This window comes from Bombus flavifrons, chromosome 11 (genome assembly GCF_040668555.2).
Source record: "Bombus flavifrons isolate JBK064 chromosome 11, iyBomFlav1_principal, whole genome shotgun sequence".
NCBI classification, from domain to species: Eukaryota; Metazoa; Arthropoda; class Insecta; order Hymenoptera; family Apidae; genus Bombus; species Bombus flavifrons.
In genome coordinates, this window is record NC_138452.1 from 12,295,658 (window position 1) to 12,315,385 (window position 19,728).

The window sequence follows — 19,728 nt, forward strand, 5'->3', positions numbered from 1 at the left end:
CGCGTCGATAGTCAGTTTCGCGATTATATTTTATTATATTCTAATAATATTCTAATAATATTATTCTAATAATATTAATTAATTAATTAATTAATTATTCTAATAATATTATATTCTAATAATAGGTCAGAACCGAGAAGGTGCGTCCATACGTAAAATAGAAAGATCATTTGGCGGACTTTATCCGATTCGGTTAAAATTTTCAAATTTTATCACCAAGAATTATACCAAACTCTTGAATCTTAGATTTTTTATTTCTGGAATTAACGAAAGATGCGAAAGTACCTCTGGCAAAATTAACGTCGACTTTTATCAACATTTTTTTCTTTGTTATTGGAACGCTCGAGAATGTGAAATGTTTATAAGTAGATTAATATAGAATGTACACATACAAGTTTTTACCATTTTATAATAGAATTAATTAGAACAGATACAAGAATATAATATTGTAAATCAATATGTTTTGACAATATGTTTTACAAGTTAGTGGATATTTCCGCTCAAGATCGTTGTCTCGATCGATCGTTACTTTTAATTCAAACGAAAAATAAGCGATAGAGTATTAAAAACGATACGTTAATCCGGAGTGAAGAACGAAAGGAACGGCACTTTGCATTTTTCTAAGGTATTAACGAATTATATTTATATGAATACGAATTAGAATATACGAGTGTCGATTGCATCGAATTGGTACCTGTTGACATATTGTCATCGTTGAAATTAATAGCGCATTTATATTACGTAGATGAAAAGTAAACAACGGTTTTCCATATTTCAAATATCATTACGATAATAAACTTACCCATTCATTTTTGAAATGAATATATCGTCCAGCTTGAAATAAATATATTGTAATAAATTACAATATATTTTGTGTAGTTAAAGTTCAAAATTGCCCAACCGGTTGTCACAAGTTCGTGAAACAATAGTTTCGTGTCACAAGAAAATGTCACCACAAAATCTCACATCTATTTAAGTTTTTCGTTGATCGCCATAATAATCGAAGCAAGTACTCGTTAAAAATATCTGGTGCTGAATTTCAAAATTTCACGTCCAATTTTACGTATATAGGAATCTCAATATTAATACTCTGCACAGAGAGCATGCAGTGTCGTGTCAAACGAACCAACTTCCGAAACGAGACTCAATCACAAACACTGACGTAGGTATGCGCGTTCAAATTTGACAACAACTTTTTCTTTAGTAAACATACGTACAAGTGTTTTTAGCTCGTTGGTAGTTTCTGTTTAGAACTTGCCAGTTTCTGTTGTTATACATATTTGTACCGGTGATTACGAAAGTAGTCGTAGAATCAGTCAAGAATAAAAAAAAAAAAAAAAAAATTAGTTTATCGTTTATTTTACGTTGCGTACATTTACATGGGAATAATTTGGGTTCATGTTTGCAAAGTAGTAGAAATTGAAACGTTGGATCGAGTTGACTGTTACACCGTTAAACAGAATTCAAAACTGTAAATACCGATTATCAGCGAAACATTTATATTCGTTGACACATTTTGGATTCTCTCAATAAAACTGTATATTTTGCATAATGTAAAGCAACGAGACGGTTATTTATTGAGACAGTCCTGTTATCGTATAAAATATTTGAAATTAGAAAGGTCAGCTTAGTATACGAGTTCTTTAGTCTTGGTCGTTTAGATTTAATTAATCGAATTTTATCGTGATTTATCTGTAAACTAAACAAATAGTTTTAGTGTAAATAATTTGACAACAAATGCTTGCCGTAGAATTTTTAGCCAAATTGTATTTTATTTAAAATTGTACGTTAAAAAATTTGCAAAAGTTTCGATAGCGTTGTGTCCTATAAGCCACGATGTAGACTACGTAATATGCAACAGGTTTCTATCTTTAAAGTTCTTTGTTATCTTGCGATATGGTAATAGTATATCGTGAATGGAAATTTCTGTCAATCATTTAAGCGTTTTTACATCTTAACAAATCTAAATCTATTCTATTCAGTTTTACACATTTCGTTCAATAAAGATATAAGTTCAAAGGGAACAATTTAATTTATTTGCAGAAATTTAAGATACTTATGTTTCTAAAGGATAAGCTTAAAAGATATTTTAATTTCGATTTTACGAACGAAAGACAGGAAGAGATGTAAAATGCTACTTGCGTTTATGCTTATCTAAGGGATTTCATTAATTTGACGACTCGAGTTGTAAGCCAGGACGTTTAAACGCGTTTGAGAATTGCATTCCTAGACGATGCTTGTTGCTTCGAAACTAGGAAGCCTTTTGCGGAATCATTGTCCACGATGAAGTTCGTTTGATGTGAAGCCGTAGGGAACGAGTAATCACGTGCCTCTTTTCGCTGGCTCAATTCATGAGACGAGCAGACGGCAATCAGTGTGATGAGTGATAACAATAACAATTACTACGTGTAGTCTGTGGCAAAAAGAGAGAAACTGGGCCATTGACGGTGCACGTGGGTGGAATGGCATTTTATAACGTAGAAACGAAAGTGCAGCTTATTTGCTGTTATTTAAGCTATGAATTTTATAGTGTGTATTGAATTGTAAGAAATAAGAGAGAGAGAGAGAGAGAGAGAGAGAGAGAGAGAGAGAGAGAGAGAAAGGGAAAGAGTTTTCTGATCATTATATTTTGGAGAAACTGTTATCAAGTAGTATAGTTGAAACAAAATTTTTTTAGCATTAATTATTGAGAGTTAGAGAAGTTTGCAAAGATATAATGTAGCACATTAAGAAAATGAGTGAAAATGTTGTTTATTATAGTTATTTACACGATACATTCTATTTTATTATACATAAAAAAATGGTGATAATGATTTCAATGAATTCAGTAGCTTATTTCGTATGAAATGACTCAACGGTGCATCTAAATCCACATATTAAGTACGTAAGATTTTGCATCGAAGAGTCTTTAATTTAAAGATAAGTACACTGTTTAAGAGTCGATAAATATTCATTTATAATAGAGTAGTAGATCTAAATTAATACTTAAGAAATTTGATATATAATAAAATAATAAGTCACACGAATAGAAAAACTTAATAAGATACGTAAATATACGTAAAATACGTAGACTAAATAGAAGTAGAGATTCTGAGTTACAAATACGTTTCAATCAATGGCAAATAATTATCACAGCGGTATTGTATTAACGAAATGGAACTAGAATTTCAAAAAACGTTGGAACTTCAATGGCACTTGATATTCTTGAATGGTTCGTATCTGTATTCGCTTTTAGATTCATTCCCTCTGCTTAACGTCACTTAACGGGATTTCATTTCTTGCTTTACACACGAGGTAAATGCTTGCAAATGCTTATGTCGTTGTTGAGACTGTAAAATAAAACCAAACATAGATAAACAGTTATTTGTTAACTGCTACAAGCACAATGACTATTGCAGAAATTAACAACCAAAGGACTTGTAACAAGAAGGACACTCCTATGACTTTTCACTTATTTTCATTGAGAAAAGTAGAAGAATATTTCTTCGATACATATTAATTTCTTTAAACAAAATATTCACCGTGTTACACAATCGTCGTGAGTGAATCTACATATGTATATTCATATTGCGGTACAGTTGTATCTAATTATATTATGAAGTTGTGAATCTCATAACGGTAATTGCTTTTACAAGAGTAGCTAATTCTCATTCGACGAGTTGAATATGATTTGGCATACATTATTTTTCATAATATCGATTTCATTGTGTTGTGAATCTTTCCGACTATTATTGTCAGAGAATGTACTACTTTCTAAAAAATAGAATAATTTGACGTCGCTTTTCGTCATAAGCCCCTCGATTATTATAAACACGCAAATTATCTTCCTACTATTTAAAATTGTCTTTTACGTTGTTAACAAAGTTTGCATTTAATTTTACTTAGAGTAACGTTAACGGTAATGTATGCGAGGCATTTATTGCCAAGTACAATATGTTTAAAAATGGAGGTAACTAGATCTTCGATCGATACCTTGAAACCTCTGTGTAGGCGATCTTTCATTATCGCTATAAATTCCTTGTAGGATAACTGGCCATCTCCATCCTCGTCAAAAAGTGCAAAGACAGTATCGATAATATGATCGCTAAGTACACTGCCTGTACAAATTTTTACAGCACGTTGGAATTCATCTGAAAAGAAAAACGCAGTAATATACGTTTAACGATAATATATATCTAAATTTCTTTCACAATGAATATATCTTGAAACCTTTTGATATCGGGTGATCCGCCAGAGTGTACATTCGCATAGCAATTGAAAAGTCGTCGAGGCTGTTCAAAAATTGATAAAAACGACAAAATTCCTCGAATGTAATACCGATTTGAAGATGAGAGTTTATTATTATTCTATCCACATATTTATCGTATCTGTAACAATAGAATATATACATAAATTTAGCCATTTGAAATGTAAGAAAATTAAAGAAGTAATTTAAGAAAATGAATCAACCACCGGTACAAATAGAAGAAATCCATACTAGGCATTTAATGCTATATTTTATCAGTTCTACTAAATGAAATTTGTACGAATTTCCAAAATTCACAATTACTTTTAACTTTTCTTTTGCACGTGTAACGAGATCAAATTTTAGAAACGACACTTGTACGAACGACCTTCTATTTATTCGAAGCAACACGTGTGAGAACAAAATCGGAAAAAGGAAAAACGTACTCGTCGGTATCGAGATGCGTATATCGTAGCAAAATTTTCGCAAAATCTATCTCGGAGATAGTGTCGCGGCCTTTACTGAATTCGTGAAATTCGAGCTCTAGAACTTCTTGCTGCAGGTTTTCCATGAAACATTTGAAATTTTCGTATTTCAGCTCGTTGGTTCCATCTTTCCCAAAGAAGTGTACCATCAGAGTGGTATCGACTGCATGTCGTCGTTGCAAGCCCTGAAAATAACATTATCATAGTCAGTAGCGTCTAATTTCTAATAGTGTCTTACACAACGAACTTTTTTATAATTTTGTTTATCTTCATGTTTTTTTGTTTCAAGATTCGACAAATCCTTTTCGATCATCTCTTATTCGTAAGTAGTATTCCTTTGTAAAAACTTGTTAAGAGTACAATGATTAACGATTATCACTTCCAAAAAGCCTTTGCGTTTTTAAAACAAAATATATATATGAAAAAAAAAAAATGAGAAAAATATCAAAAGAAAAAAATATGAAGATATATTTAGTTCGAGTGTTTATCGTTAGTTATTTCGAATATTATATCGTATATTACTTGGTCATCGTCGATATATTGAACTTGAATTGCTTCAGGAGTTGTTTGCCTCTCTATCGGAAGATCTAATTTTCTTTTGGTCTCGGTACCGTGACGTCCTCTCCAAGCGTGGCTGAAAACTTTTTCCATCTGTAGGAACGAAAGAGAAAGATATTTAAATTTCTGTTTTTAAAACTTGTTTTTAAGATCTGCTTTATAATTCATCGTAAAGCCTTGGGAGAAGAGTGTTATATACATATGCAGGTATGTAATTTCGTTATATCGTTCTAGCTGAAATCAACGTTTACTTACCAAAAATTTACATTGGAATAATGGTTTGACAATTAGGATAACATATATTTTAGCGAACATAAATGGAAGTATTCTACAAGACGTTCTGTTTTGTCTGCCTTTTTAACTTATTATTTCTTAGTTGTTAAATTTAACCCGAATGTAGCTGAATTTTGAGATTTAGGTATCCAAGAAACGATTAACTATTGTAACTTTTTCAGTGTTGCAGATAAAGCCGCCAATTCTTAATTTTATTTGTAAATCGCATCAATGTTTCGACCATACAAGTAACTCGTTGTATTAATAGAAAGTTCGTGATTTTATCATAATTTTAACGAAGAATGTTATTAACAAAGTATCCCGACTTACATTTAGAAGTTCTCTCTTGGTAATTTTTAATAGGTATATTCATAAACAGAACCCAAATTTTAAACAAAGATTAAATTATGTAATTCTTGTGTTACGAACTCAACATTTCACAATCGTCACATAATTCAGTTTATTGTTAAATTATCAAATATATATTAAGAAGGATTTTATGTATTAAAATTATAATACAAGTCCAGTAGGAAAATTTAAACTCACTCTGATAATAGTTAAACAGATAATCACGTGCATCTGCATAACTTAATAACTTACGTAGGAATTCGAGACAATCTGATTTTTGTCATTGCTCTCTCGGGTGTTACGAAGTTTTGGTTCATAAACGAAATCTTCGCTCGGTGGCATTATACGTTTCAACTGATAAATACATCAAAAAGAGATATTGAAACATATCTGTAATAGGCGCTTGTTTCCAATAAAAAATAAAAAAGATGAATTAAGAAGCAACGTAAAAAACGCACACTTAAGCTTTTCGTGAACTAAAACAACGAAGCAGAATCACGAATGAAAGTGTAAATAAAAATAGCACGATAAAAAGAGATTAGGAGCAAACGACGTATACAAATACATAAAGCGTGGAAACGTAAAACAAATGAACGGAGTGGAGTTAGTTGACAATTTACTTAACTTAAATCAAAAATGATGCAATAATGGAGATAATTAGTAATTAATTCAACTTATACATTCAAAATTAACCGATAACAAAGTGTAGATAGTGCAAAATTTTGTTTAGTTCGTTGATAACAAAATATGAAGTTATTTCGATTAGTTTTGTTCTCGTGAATTATATTATCGTTTACGTTATTTAGAAAAGAATGTTAGATATCCGTAGGAGAGCGAATTAATAATATTATCAAGCAGATTTGTTAGATGTCAAAGGGCAGGACGTTATTCGAGTTACGATTGCAAGCGCGCATAATGAGTAACGCGATGATAATCAAGATTACGAATACCGGCTCGATTTGCTCTTTCATGAACATGTTAAAACTCACTGCACGTTTTGTTTCAACGTCGAGATGCCGATGCTTCAGGTTACCGCCAAGTAATCGTCGAATCTGTGAAAATTACAAACGTATCCGTGCAAATTGGCAAATTCTGCTCTTGGTCGCATACTACGACCTTCTTCGTCTTCTAGATTGTGTGATTTTTCTTCGTTTCTGAGAACCCGCAATTTATTTTCGCAACGAGATCATTGATCGGATTGCTGCGAGTTTCTCCTCGTTGTATGCTTAAATCGAACATGTTAAATCTACATATAGCATTCGATATATTTATCTTGCTTTCTTATTTTCTGTTTCGTACGTTTACTCGATTTGGCGAAAAATATAAAATCGTAATTTCAAGATGAATTAGAAATTTAGAATAAATCTTTCATTCTATATAATTATCGTATTTGTTGCCGCCTATGTACTTGTAATTGAAAGTCAAAACGTTTCTGATTTCTATCTGTATCGATCATTTACAATTTTCAAAAATTCCCTCTACGGAATTTTCTGATTGCTTCGTTTTAAAATCTCTGCTTCAACTTAAATTCGAACGAATAATTTAGTTTAAGGTAATACGAGTACGATTTAATGTTATTAAAGTAAAAGGAGTAAACGTCGATCGTACATCGTGTCACGTTGATTTAATTTATGCACAAGTTATCGTCGAATATTTTCTGTCTGTCTGTGAATCGTGAATTACGTGTTTATCGGAAAATTGCACTGGAAATATTGCAGAGACATACTGAAAGAAACAAGTAACTTAAAAAGCTTACTTTGAACGTGCACTATTTAACTGGCTTTAAATTTAGCTTGCTTTATTAAGAACTGAAATTTTATCTCTACCGAAAAATATTTAATCAAATCAAATTTGAAACATTTTTATAGGATAAGTACAAATGCGATAAAAAATCGTGATAATTTGTATAGCAGACTCGCGCAAGAAATGTGCAACTTAAAATGTGCAAAGAATTATCTTACCACGAGAAATTCCGTTTTATCCACACGTTCGTTTCCATCCGTATCGAACATATTGAACGCGATTCGGAAACCCGACGTAGGTTCTGCAATAAGAATCTTTGTTACGTCTTATTGAAAATACAGAATAATGAAAATTCATGAAAAGCACGCATGTTATTAAAAATTGTACGACGATACTTACTGATTAGGATCGATAAGAGGAAGAGATACTCCGTGTAAGATATAATTCCTACGTGAACAAAGGAAAGAATTATTATTACGTGTACATACGTATCGTAAATTATTATTGTAACACGATACTAGGCGTAACAGTAAACTTCAAACGTAATATTTCAATAAAGGAAAGTTCCAATAGTTTACATATCGCGTTATCGCTTTGAAAACTTTATCCAATATCTATAGCTTTCATTTATCATTCCTATAGTCGATATTTCTATGATTTATTTTATTTTAACGATCAAATTTCCATAAAATAATCAATCATAGAAAATCTACTCGAAAACACACCATACACAACTAGCATCAGCACTAACAATCAGTCATTAATCATTACACAAAAGTCCTAATCCCCGGTCTAATTGATTTTCAGTCATTAGCTAATCTCCACGTTCGAATCTCATTCGGTTAAAATGACTTTTCGATCGTTAAATCGGTTCAAACGTATACGAGGCGAAAGAAGTCGGTCTGGTCTATCGGAAAGAAGCCGGGCCCCCAAGAGGGATTCATACCCATTTAAGAATAAATCCATTTATGGGAAAATGATGTATCGCGCGCGGACGGCCGGGTCTCTTCGTTTTGTTTACGGCGACACGACACAACGATAAAGTGCCGTACTAATTTCCACGATAATCGCGTTAACTCGTAATCTAAGCGTAACAGGTTGTCCTAAACCATGGTGGAGAAGAGGTAGCTGCGAACGGCATTAGATACGCCCCATAACGTTCTAGGCATTCCTCGGAACATCCCTTTTCTTCGTTTAAAGAAACGCCAAATAACTCAGGCTTTTAACGTCTCGCAGCGAGAAATACTACTTCCAAAGTTAAATTTTGATCTTCCAGTCAGACAGAACACATCATCCTCGAAGCGTGTTTTCAGCTTTGTGCCGAACGATCGTGGAATCGATTTTATGTGCCATAAGCACTCCATAAAACGTTTTCACGACTACGAAAGCCGGAGGAAAGTTTACGAAGCGGAAAATGAAGAAAGTGAGTGGAAGGAAACGGTCGACGCCGAAGCTCCTCACACTCGACGTTCACGATCCATTTCTCTTTTTATCGTCGTTGAATTGGAAATTTCCGATTAAAAGTCCTCCACGAATGAAGCTATTACAGGCGAGTACAGTCGGCGAACATCAGAAAAACTCTAAATAAAAGCTGACGCTTACAGCGCGCAGTGTCTTTCTCGTTGCATTGTTCTAGAAAGAGAAATCCCGTTTGGTGAAATTGATCTTTTCCTGGAAACGATCGTCGATTCGCGAAAGAAGAATTTTTCGCAGGCTATCGATGTTTGAAGAAACTTTTCGAACCGTTTATTCGATAAAATTGCTCCGTTGATGCGTATCTTCTTTTCCCAGAATTTGTGCTTTCCATGCGATTCGATAACGGTGAATTATGTAAATTTCTTATGCAGGCAAACCAAAAAAAAAAAAAAAAAAATAAACGCTCTATAAACCGTTTGCCTTTGCAATGTAACCTCCATTTAGATCGATAGATCTCCGTCAAATTTCCATTCTCCACTTTCATTTGGATAGACAACGAAAAATATTACGTTGTTATTTTTCACGTAATTTCAAACTCGTTTACGTACATTCGATAACGTTTCTTACATATTTATTATCGGCGTTCTCTCTTAGTTACTGTTCGCACGTATCATACAGTTAAACTTCGCCACTCGTTTCTTCGAAACTACGTTTCTACGAAGTAAATAAAGTGCCTTAAAAGTGAGACTCGTAGTTGCGTAAGCAACTTTCGCATTGTATCTTCATTCATACGGTTTCACAACTCGTTGTCTATGAGCAGAAAAAGAGTATACGTTTCTTCGCTGCTTAGCGCTACACACGCTTCGTGTATACTACTTTTGCGCCACTTCATTCATAAAATTGCACGATTCATTCCGATACCATGTACTACATACTTGGTGCGCGTTCGCGCAATAAGAAGGTATTTCGTTTAGTCACGCGTCGAAATGGTTTCGAACAGCGAACGAACCGATATTGGTAAGGCGATGTAGACGAGCGAGTTTTGTCGCGCGAGTGGTTCACAAGCGTTTTAGCACGAAATTATATGGGAAATACACGAGGCGCGAGCGATTTCGTATAAATTTGTATACATTATATGGGTATCTATAATTTGTATCTAGAAGCGGTAGGACACCTGTGTATCTCGTACAAAATGTAGCACATATAAAAGTAGTAGGTCGGAGAAATGATAGGAAAGTTAAGTTAAAAGGAGTTAACGATTTACGAAAAGTTTGAAGCAAAACTGAAAATGAACGGCCAATTACTCGTTATATCGGTAAGCCTCGATATTCAATGCGATCACTTTTAGCATTAACGTTGCTTTAGCGCGTAATTAGCATAATTGTAGCATGTTTAAGACAGTTATTCGTGCTGTACGTTTTATATTTTATTTATTTATATTATATTTTAATAAATGCATGTCCGCGATAAATGTCTCGTAATTTCTCTACACATTTTCAGATTGCTTTCATATTTCAAGTTTTTGATTAACTTGAAGTTTTACATTAACTTTTCAAACAACGACGACGCTATAGTACCGACGAAATTCCAAAAAATGTCGTATAGCGTACGTGATATGTTAATAAATGTTTTCTATAATAAGTCGACGAAACAGATTAGGTCAGGGGCTTCGTATATTAGCCTATAAAATTCTGGGCTTACTAACACCGTGTTGGTAACACGTGAGCAACCATCGCATCGCCATGGTATGGAAGAAAAAAGAGAAAGTGGGATACACAGAGAGCGAGGGAACTCGTTTATTAGAGAGAAGTGTGAAACTGGCTCCATACGTGATTATTTGCATTTCCATTAGCGCGACAAACGTGCGGTGAACGCACAAAAAGGCAGGAAGAGGCTCGAACCAGCTGCACCAGGGACTCGTTAACGACGCGACGCAGCCCTGTTATTTCGATCGTCGCAAGTCGCAAGGGTGGCGGGATTAATTGCTGTACCGATCTCCGAGCCACGAAACTCGAGAACCTTGCAAGAGAGCAACTTCGAAATTTTTCACACGGAACGCATCGAATCTAAATCGTTCGTGTCAAATTTTCAATTGGTCTTTCCTCTCTAACACGCTATCGATAATAATATCGTATTTTTCCGTCTATCGCACAATAAGTCAGCGCCATTCGGGAAAATACGATATCTCGATTTTTTTGCTGGTTTTATACAACTTGCAGATTGACAATGAGAAGAAGTATCTTAATATGGAATAGTCGAAAAATGGGTACCTACGATCTGGTAGATTTGAAAATATAAAAACCTTTTGAAAATACACGATAGATCCGTAATGTCTTTTAAGAAACAAAAAGAGCATATAAATCTGAATGAATTTAATATTTACCGCAAGCTAGAATACATTTGGTCGCACATATACGAATGTTTCTATTCTCTAGAAATATTTCCATGCTTGAGAAACAGTCTTGAGGTTCGAAAGACACGTTCGTCGCCCGGTTCTGTACACAAACTAACGTCGTTAAAATTTCTTTCCCTCTAAGCAAGTGTAAAAATCAGAAGCGGTATTTTTTGACTGCTCACCTTTGTCCCGGAGGTTTCTAAACATATGTGGATTTCCATGACGTAGCGAGGGGACGCTGTTTCTCATCACATCCAGCTCCTTGTCAGTTAACACGCGTCTCTTCAGCCTTGCTGAAATATCACCGAAATTTATTTATTTATATTATCGATCAAGGCGCCGCGATTTCACCGCATGTCGTTGCCAGTTTGCGCAAGGCTAAAGTGCATTAAAGAACCGTGACAGAAACGTACGAACGACGTATAAATTCGGATGCTTAGAATGTTTGTTCTATTCGTAGACCGTAGAGCGACATACGTAGTGGAAGGTCGATGAATTTTTTATTTTTCGAGTTTTACAATTTCTATGTTCGACTCTCTCGGCGAATCTAAATTTTTTGAAATCAAAGAGAAATAATTAGCCTTTGTCTTGTTAAAAAGATAGTATACGCATACCTAGAACGCGTATAAAGCAGTATTTTGATTATTTAAAAATTTAATTTCAAACAAACGTTAGATTATCACGATAGTTAACAGCGATTGTTAACGGTATTGATCGATAACAAGTTATTTTTCAGCAGTTCGTTTCCGATCTAGCAACTTATCGATTATCGCGAGTTATCGCTTATAGCCTTCGCGAATTTATTTAATACTCACGTCTGGGTTCAGATTCAATGACACTGTCGAGGAAATCTTGAGGCGTCATATACAGTTGCCCGTCATATTCCACCGATGCAAATTTTATAAATCTTTGTTCCCTCATCGTCAACTTTACTACCTTCTCGTGCTCCTTCTGCGTGACAGAATAAAAAAGAAAAATAAACATCGATTTACGATCTTTGGCCTCTCCGCCTCACTTGCGACTACAAAATGTATTGTCGAATATGACACAATTTCCATTCGTGCTACCGCGACTACTTACTTGGCAAGTTGCGCGACTAGTCGCAAGTGGAAAAAAGGCCTTCGAGTTGTGCGCGTCGAGTTTTTGCTTTTATTTTTGCATTTCTATAATTTAATACCATCTGGCGCTGTTTATAGATCTTTTATACGAGCATAACGTTTTATATTTATTTATACGAATATAATTTTTCAATGCATACGGACACGCGTATATTTTCCCGTTAAATCTTTGCGCCATATCGGCGACCTTGTTCGAAAGAACCTATTCATAGGTTTTAGCTCGCAAGTGCCATTAAGCTGTCTTCTTTAGCATTTAGCGTAATGGTCTCTTTTTACGATATCTTCCTATTTATGCATACACACGTGTATACGATATTTGACAGTTCATTAATTTCATGAAATTTCAATCGATTTATTTTAATTTATTAAATCATAAAATCGTTTGTAAAATCACACAATTCGATCGAACTTTGCTCATACAATACGATAGGTACTTGAACGTTAAATATACAAATATCTACTCGAGTTCTTACTTCACTGCACCGCAGTAATGCGACACGTAATAGCTAAAATTACGTATTTCTGTAGCTGGTACGATCGAATGTTATCAGCGAACTATCGAAGAATAAGAATAATTTCCATTTTTAGGTTATTCCTATTATATTTACCTGCGAAAGAAACAACATTTTTGGCAACTACTTATTTAAAAAGAATTATTATCGAATTCAGGAGTTCGCTTATCACCGAATCCGTCCCAAAAATCTATCGTCATTCCTGTTACTTCGCCATTGTAATCGTAAAAATACTCGGGAAAAATCGTTGATTCTAAAAGGATCGTTTACGTCTCCGTTTTACTTTCGAAATAATTGTACGATTAGAAGATTGATCGGTATGTAATCGGAACAAAAGAATTTCTTTCTACCGCATTTCTTGAAACCTTTAATATCACGCTTGGAACGAATGCGCAAGACATGCCGTGAAATTCACACATCTTCCGTATCCCTACGATTTGTAATCTCGCGATTAAACTGATTGTGCAATATATATAAAACATCGATAGAATTCAACACGTACAATGTATAAGCATTTTTCATTTCAGCCCGCTATCTTTGAAGCGATAGTTTACTACTTACACAAACAGGTAATTGTATAATTTAGAATATCCTTAAATCGTGTATCGTTTAATAAAAAACTGAAATTCGCAAGTTTATTGCATCACTTATTGCACATAAATCAATTGTCTACAGTATACCTACATGTAATCTATGCAATACTTCTTTGTTCAGATTAATAGCTTTGATATTGCAAACGTTACTTGGACAGCTTAAAGATTATAGACTTAACTCTATGGATACGAGAAGGCAGTTCTAATCTTAAAATATGTATGAAATACGTTGCGATCCTCGTGTCATACGACAATATTGCTTCAGAGAAAAGATCATCTACCGCCCACACCGATTCTGAATTTATTTGCATAATACACTATTATTCGATAGCCTTACAAATCGTCAAATTACATATAAAATAAAACTATCTCCGTCTAATTTCAAATTAGAATTGAACGTCTGTACGCATACCACGTGCGATAGAAAATACGATAATTATCTAAGTATTTATTTTTGAGCGTCTATCCGATATTCGTTTACAAATAAAATGAATAAATTTCGACTCTAAGATATCAGAATTATTTTGATATTCTCATAAATATATTATCAGAGACGAAATATTTGCAAATAAAATAAGCCAACTTCCATCCTGCCAAGTATATCATCGTGCCGAAATCCATGCTTTTAAATATTCTTCTACGAATAAAAGAAATTCCACGCTGTACAATACCACATTGAAACAGAGTGCGATTTTATCCATAAATACAGTACTTCGTTTTCTAGCTACACGTAGCAAATTCCAATATGCCGGGGACCACAAATGGGTCTCCGCTTCAGCACGATTCCATTGTTGCTTGCGAGAGCCACTAGAGGTTAACAAACTATCGATACGCGGTTGGAACACGACTATGAAAGATTGTCGAATTTCTAAAAGGGCGAGGCCCTTTTGTTGGCTTGCTTCGTGGGAGCCTGTACGCCCACTTAGTGGCCGGTTACACTCCTCCCAGCTATCTGCTTACCTACGTTCAGGCAATATGCGTATTTCGCGACGTAAGCTGCAGTTAAGCCTCAAAGGTTATGCACACAATTCTCGTGTAACGACGTGAATTTGCGATCTCACCGGTGCAGATTGAATCGTTCATTCTGTAGACGCGAAATTGCTGGAACGTGGCGACCCGGCGACGCGGCGCCCCGTTCCAAGAGTCAAGTTTCAGGACAACTGATTATGAGTTATTGTCAGCATCCATTCAATCTCTACGACCTTTTCTTTCTTTTCCTTTTGATCGCACCAGTCGTACAAGAGTTAAACAGCGTCTTTTGCACGTATAAGTTACTCGTTGCTTAGAAATTATGAGCTTAATAGTAAGAAATTGGCTGTATTATTCTTTGTAATTTACGTTGTTACGTGTTGACTATGCACGTATTCTAATATATCGTTATTCGTTTCTATACAAAGAACATTCCCTTCGTCGTTGCATCTCGAACTATACCGCGCACCATATAGTTTACCGCACGTACCGTTCTGCGAACACGTTCCTCTGCGATTTAAAAGCAGAATATCAACACGGTACCTTGGTTCGTATCGATATCATTACATCACACGTTTGTCATTATTCGCATGAAACGGATCCTTCGCTTATTTATAGGCGAGCTGCTCGAAGGATGTTTGGCCGACGCTCTCGTTTTTCGTTGCATTTCCATAAGCGTGAATCTCGGTCTGACCGTAAATCAGCCTCTTTTTCTGCGACAAATCGTTTTTACAATGGTTCGTACTCGTGATAGTAGCTTCCCGTTACCGATCGAGATTATCTGGCGAAGTAACTCGAAGATTCATGCGTACATGCAAGCAGTTTATTCTTCTATTTTTTTTTTTCTTTTTTGCTAAAAGGCACACCCATTAAGTGTGAATTTATAGAAATAAAAATGGCATCGTTAATTCAGCCGTCTGTTACGTCTGGTTCGTGAGTAGCGTTCGTTTTCCTACATGTATGTAAATCTGATAATCGTATTTTCAATAAAATCATTTTATTGCAATGTGCCCGGTATCCCGCTTATAATTATTCGTATAATTACGCGACCCAGGGAAAGTAACGATTATACGTTCCGTACGAAATGCGTGTATTAATTTTTACTGTTTCGCCCAACGAGATTTATAGTTATAGCCAGCGTACGTGTATAATAGTGCGGTTATCGATGGCAATTTCAGCAAATAAACAATAAAAGAAAATGCATATCTCCGTGTCCATTTGGTCGTTCCTTTTAGAGTTTGTATGCAAGTGTCTGAAAGATACGTAGTTTCTATTTCTTTTTTCCTTCTTAATAACAACCTTCGATTTCGATGGCTTTGAAATACGTTGGCTCACGGAAGTATTCGAACGTTCGTAGACACCTTTCGCGAGCATATTACGTCAGCTATACGAAACATCATCGGTTCCGTGACGAGAACCGACTGTCGCGACTACGACGATCAAATTTGAAACAAAGTCAAAAATGATACAGTGGTTGCAAAAAGTATTTGCACACCGTTGTATCGTATCGTAACCTTTTTATGATATTTATTTACACGATTGAAATATTCTAGGCATATCTGAATCATTGTTACGCACAGGGGATGACTCGATTAAACGCTGGAGGAGATAGATACACACGTGCGATCTCGTTCGTTAATTCTGATTGTAAGCATGGAAAAATATTGACATATTCGACTATATAGTGATGTAAGTTTTCCACTAAAACTGCAAATATTGGTTTGGGTTGCTCTCAGCGAATCGTAAGGCGCTGTTGGGAATGCTAATATTTTCTGACGTTTAACATGTTTCCATAAACCTCTTACTGCTTCAAGAACCATCGCGCTGTCTATAAACCGTTAAACTTCAAAAACCATTACGCAACTGAAGTTTACTTCCTCGAGACAGCTGGTATCTACCGCTACGATAACTTTTCAAGGAAATCCAACCAACAGCACAGTACCCTTTGCGATTGTTCTATAAATGGCACTAATTGATCTTTGAAATTCCTAATTAGCAACACCGCTTTGAAAAGACCAAAGTTATACAAGGAAGAATGCTAGAAAATAGTTAAAATTTGTCGCGCATCTCTATAAACTGTTATCAAGGCGTCGCACTATCGTCTCCAGAGATCCAAGAGTTTTCGATTACGTTATATCAAAATACCATAACAAGCACGGCATCCTATACATGTTCGTACGCGTATTTTTACAATTGAAAATTTAGCTAAAAACACGTAGATGTTTGATTCTAAAAAGAAATAACGAGACACTTTTCAGATCGGTTAGGAAAAGTATTCGTAGCGTAAAAGAATCTGAAAATAGCTTTCCGATAGAAAGTCAAGGCACGATTTAAATACGATTACATCTCTATTTGATTTTATCTCCGATATTCGCGTTTTCCACGACCGTCGGCCGAAAGGCGAAAAGTCAGTGTCTTCGCGCGCACGAGTGTTTCTAAATTCGTATCTTTAAAGCGTGTTAATCCCTGGTCAAGGTCAATGATGGGACAAAGTCGTCGGTAGAGCTCGAAAATTCTTACGAAATAACCTTTGCTCCATCGTATCCAGGGACACGATCTCACAATTCCTCGTTCAGGAATACATGAGCGACAGAGGAAGCTGAAATCATGGGGGAAAGATATTTCCGCGAGAATGAATTTACGCTACAACACACCCATAAATCGACTCCTTTTCTTTTCCGTGGTTAATGCGCGCGGCACCGCCGATTTATGGGATACCAAACGCCGTTAGGTCTAATCTTCTCGTTAGAGAAGAGGCCGAAAAGCACCGAAGGTGCCGGCGCCCCTTTGTACAAATTGCTACCGAATGAACCAGAGGCCAGGGACCACCGTAGTACCACGTCGTTTTGGAAATTGGGTCTGTTGTAACGTGGCCAGGTAAATGAAATTCTTCGTCTGTTTTTATTCGGCCCCACCAACAACCGTTTGAAAAACGAAACATCTATCTTCTTGTCGTGTCTTGTTCCAGTCGATTCTTCGACTCGCGTTTGAATTTCACTAGATTTTATTCCGTGGGTCACCATGTGAAAGTGAGTCTGCCGATCGTGATCTTATCTGCTAGCGATTTATCGGAATCTATGGAATCGCGGTATTGTTCGGTTGTAATAATAAATTTGTACACGCGTATTCGTTAGTTACAACTATCTTAAAGGTTAAATTCGCGGGCCAGTGCGTAGGATAAATAGGAGATCTTGCGCTATACGGCGGGTTGAAAAGTGAGTTACGCTCGTAGTAGTAGTAAATCAAAATTTCGCCAATTTGAACGTAGTCGCGTATTTTGTTTCTTAGAAGCTTCGTTCCTTTAGATTCCTGATCAATTAAGTCGTAACTTAATTTCCTTAAAATTAACAATTATAATTATAAACGTACAACGCTATCTTACAGGAAATAGCAGCGGATTAAATAAAAAATAATAAGATACTAATTAATGGATAGTTGACGTTTAAATTTATGACTTTTCCAACAGACGATCTTACAACTTCCATGTACTTACATTCTTAGATTCGTTTCAAACTGTACTAACGATGATCGTAATAGCGCGATCGTGATAATCGTATTACGCGTACAATCTTTCGTACAACGTACGAAATCTTAATATTTTCAAATTTACGCAACGAGTTCGATCTTTCCTCGCAGCGGATAAACGAAACGATGGACCATTTTGTATTTGTCCGTCGTATGTGAATGATTACGTGTCATATAAAAACGTTGTACAAGACGTGTATTATACTATAACGGTTAAATATCTAGAACTTCCGTAAAAGGAGCAGTTGATGTTAATCGTAGTTGGAGTAGAAACGCATTTATCGAGCATTTTGATCGACAACAAAAAGAAATAGTTTCTACTTAAATGTACGTTTAATACATCCGTCGAAAACCACGCGATTCTAGTATTCGAACATAATAAATCTAAGGCGTGATTTCAATTTAATAAAAGCACGCAAAGAATCGAATTTCTATTTTACACCGACGTACTATAGACAAGTTCGTTGGGTCATCTCGGAATCATCTCTGGTTTTTATTACAAAAATAGCGGCACGTGTAAAAAACTAATCGAAGTCTGCGGAAAGAGAAAAATAACATCTCGTAAATCATCGATTACCGATCCCATTTACTCTAAACCCTGCCGCTTATCCCAGAGATGAAAGTTACGAGATTAAATCCGCCAGCGCAAAGAGAGGCAGCAAGAAACCAAACGATACCCAGTAACGAGGTACACATCGATATTTACAGGCTTTCGCGCGCACTAATTTTCCTAGATCGTTCGGCGTAAACGTGCACGAAAGAACATTCTGATTTATAAATGTTTTTATTCGAGTTTATGATTGTCCACCTTGTCCATCGACCTAACGAGCAACGGCGACGGCTGTCAGAAAGCGAAGAAACGAGCGCAACAAGAAGAACATTGATCGCTCGAATCTTAAAGCGATGGATCCGCGACCACGGGGGAGCTTCGAATTAGCTATGTACACAGTGGTATCACCTATCACTGTTATTAACCCAATTTTTCACCGAGGCAACCGGTTCTTCGCGTTTTCCTGGAATCAAATATAATGTCCGTCTTGTTCGGGCGTTGAACGATGATTACGCCGACGCCGCTACCAGAACGAGACGCGGTGTTAATTTAACCCGAGATCACGCTCAGCCCGATCAATATTCCGGCCAAGTTGGTTCGTATCTTCGTAGATGCGTGATGCCGCGTTAACTAACGTCTGTTGGCACGTCCTTGCGTGTCTACCGGATCCAAGGGGTGTTAGGCTGGCATGTTAGCGGCCCAGGGTAATGACAGGCGCGGTGAACATTATGCTAAGTGCGAGGCATCCGACTGTCCTTTTTTTTACTCTTCCGTGGACCCTGAACATCCTCTTTTTTCGACATGTTGCTGCCAGTGTGGTGTGATTAAGGCCCGTTTCATCTGCACCCGTAAACGATCCCCTCTTTATCCTCACCCTTGCCCCTTCTTCATCGGTTGACCTCATCTCCGCTTCACCGTTCCACCGCCTTCCTCGGTTGTTATAGTTTTCAATAAAGGAGGAACACGCGACCAGAATCGCTATTTTGCAGCAACAATTTTGTGCGAATCGCCTAAGGCA

The 19,728-nt window shown here is 35.9% G+C and overlaps 1 protein-coding gene across 4 annotated transcripts in view; it reads right to left on the reverse strand.

The window, feature by feature from the left end:
* Positions 1 to 3,098: 3,098 nt before the first annotated feature.
* Positions 3,099 to 19,728, reverse strand: part of LOC138184629 (calcium uptake protein 3, mitochondrial) — a 40,343-nt gene continuing 23,713 nt past the window's right edge. For 2 of the 4 annotated variants that reach the window (XM_069122736.1, XM_069122733.1), the window contains exons 2-12: positions 12,259 to 12,394; positions 11,626 to 11,736; positions 8,032 to 8,079; positions 7,851 to 7,933; positions 6,879 to 6,941; positions 6,142 to 6,243; positions 5,233 to 5,361; positions 4,672 to 4,895; positions 4,210 to 4,367; positions 3,973 to 4,130; positions 3,099 to 3,329 (exon numbers count right to left, since the gene is read on the reverse strand). In XM_069122736.1, coding sequence (XP_068978837.1) covers positions 3,261 to 3,329; positions 3,973 to 4,130; positions 4,210 to 4,367; positions 4,672 to 4,895; positions 5,233 to 5,361; positions 6,142 to 6,243; positions 6,879 to 6,941; positions 7,851 to 7,933; positions 8,032 to 8,079; positions 11,626 to 11,736; positions 12,259 to 12,364 — 1,251 coding nt within the window. In that variant the 5' untranslated portion in view covers positions 12,365 to 12,394 and the 3' untranslated portion in view covers positions 3,099 to 3,260. The remainder of the gene's footprint in view (positions 3,330 to 3,972; positions 4,131 to 4,209; positions 4,368 to 4,671; positions 4,896 to 5,232; positions 5,362 to 6,141; positions 6,244 to 6,878; positions 6,942 to 7,850; positions 7,934 to 8,031; positions 8,080 to 11,625; positions 11,737 to 12,258; positions 12,395 to 19,728) is intronic. The other 2 variants (XM_069122734.1, XM_069122735.1) reach the window with 2 other exon arrangements.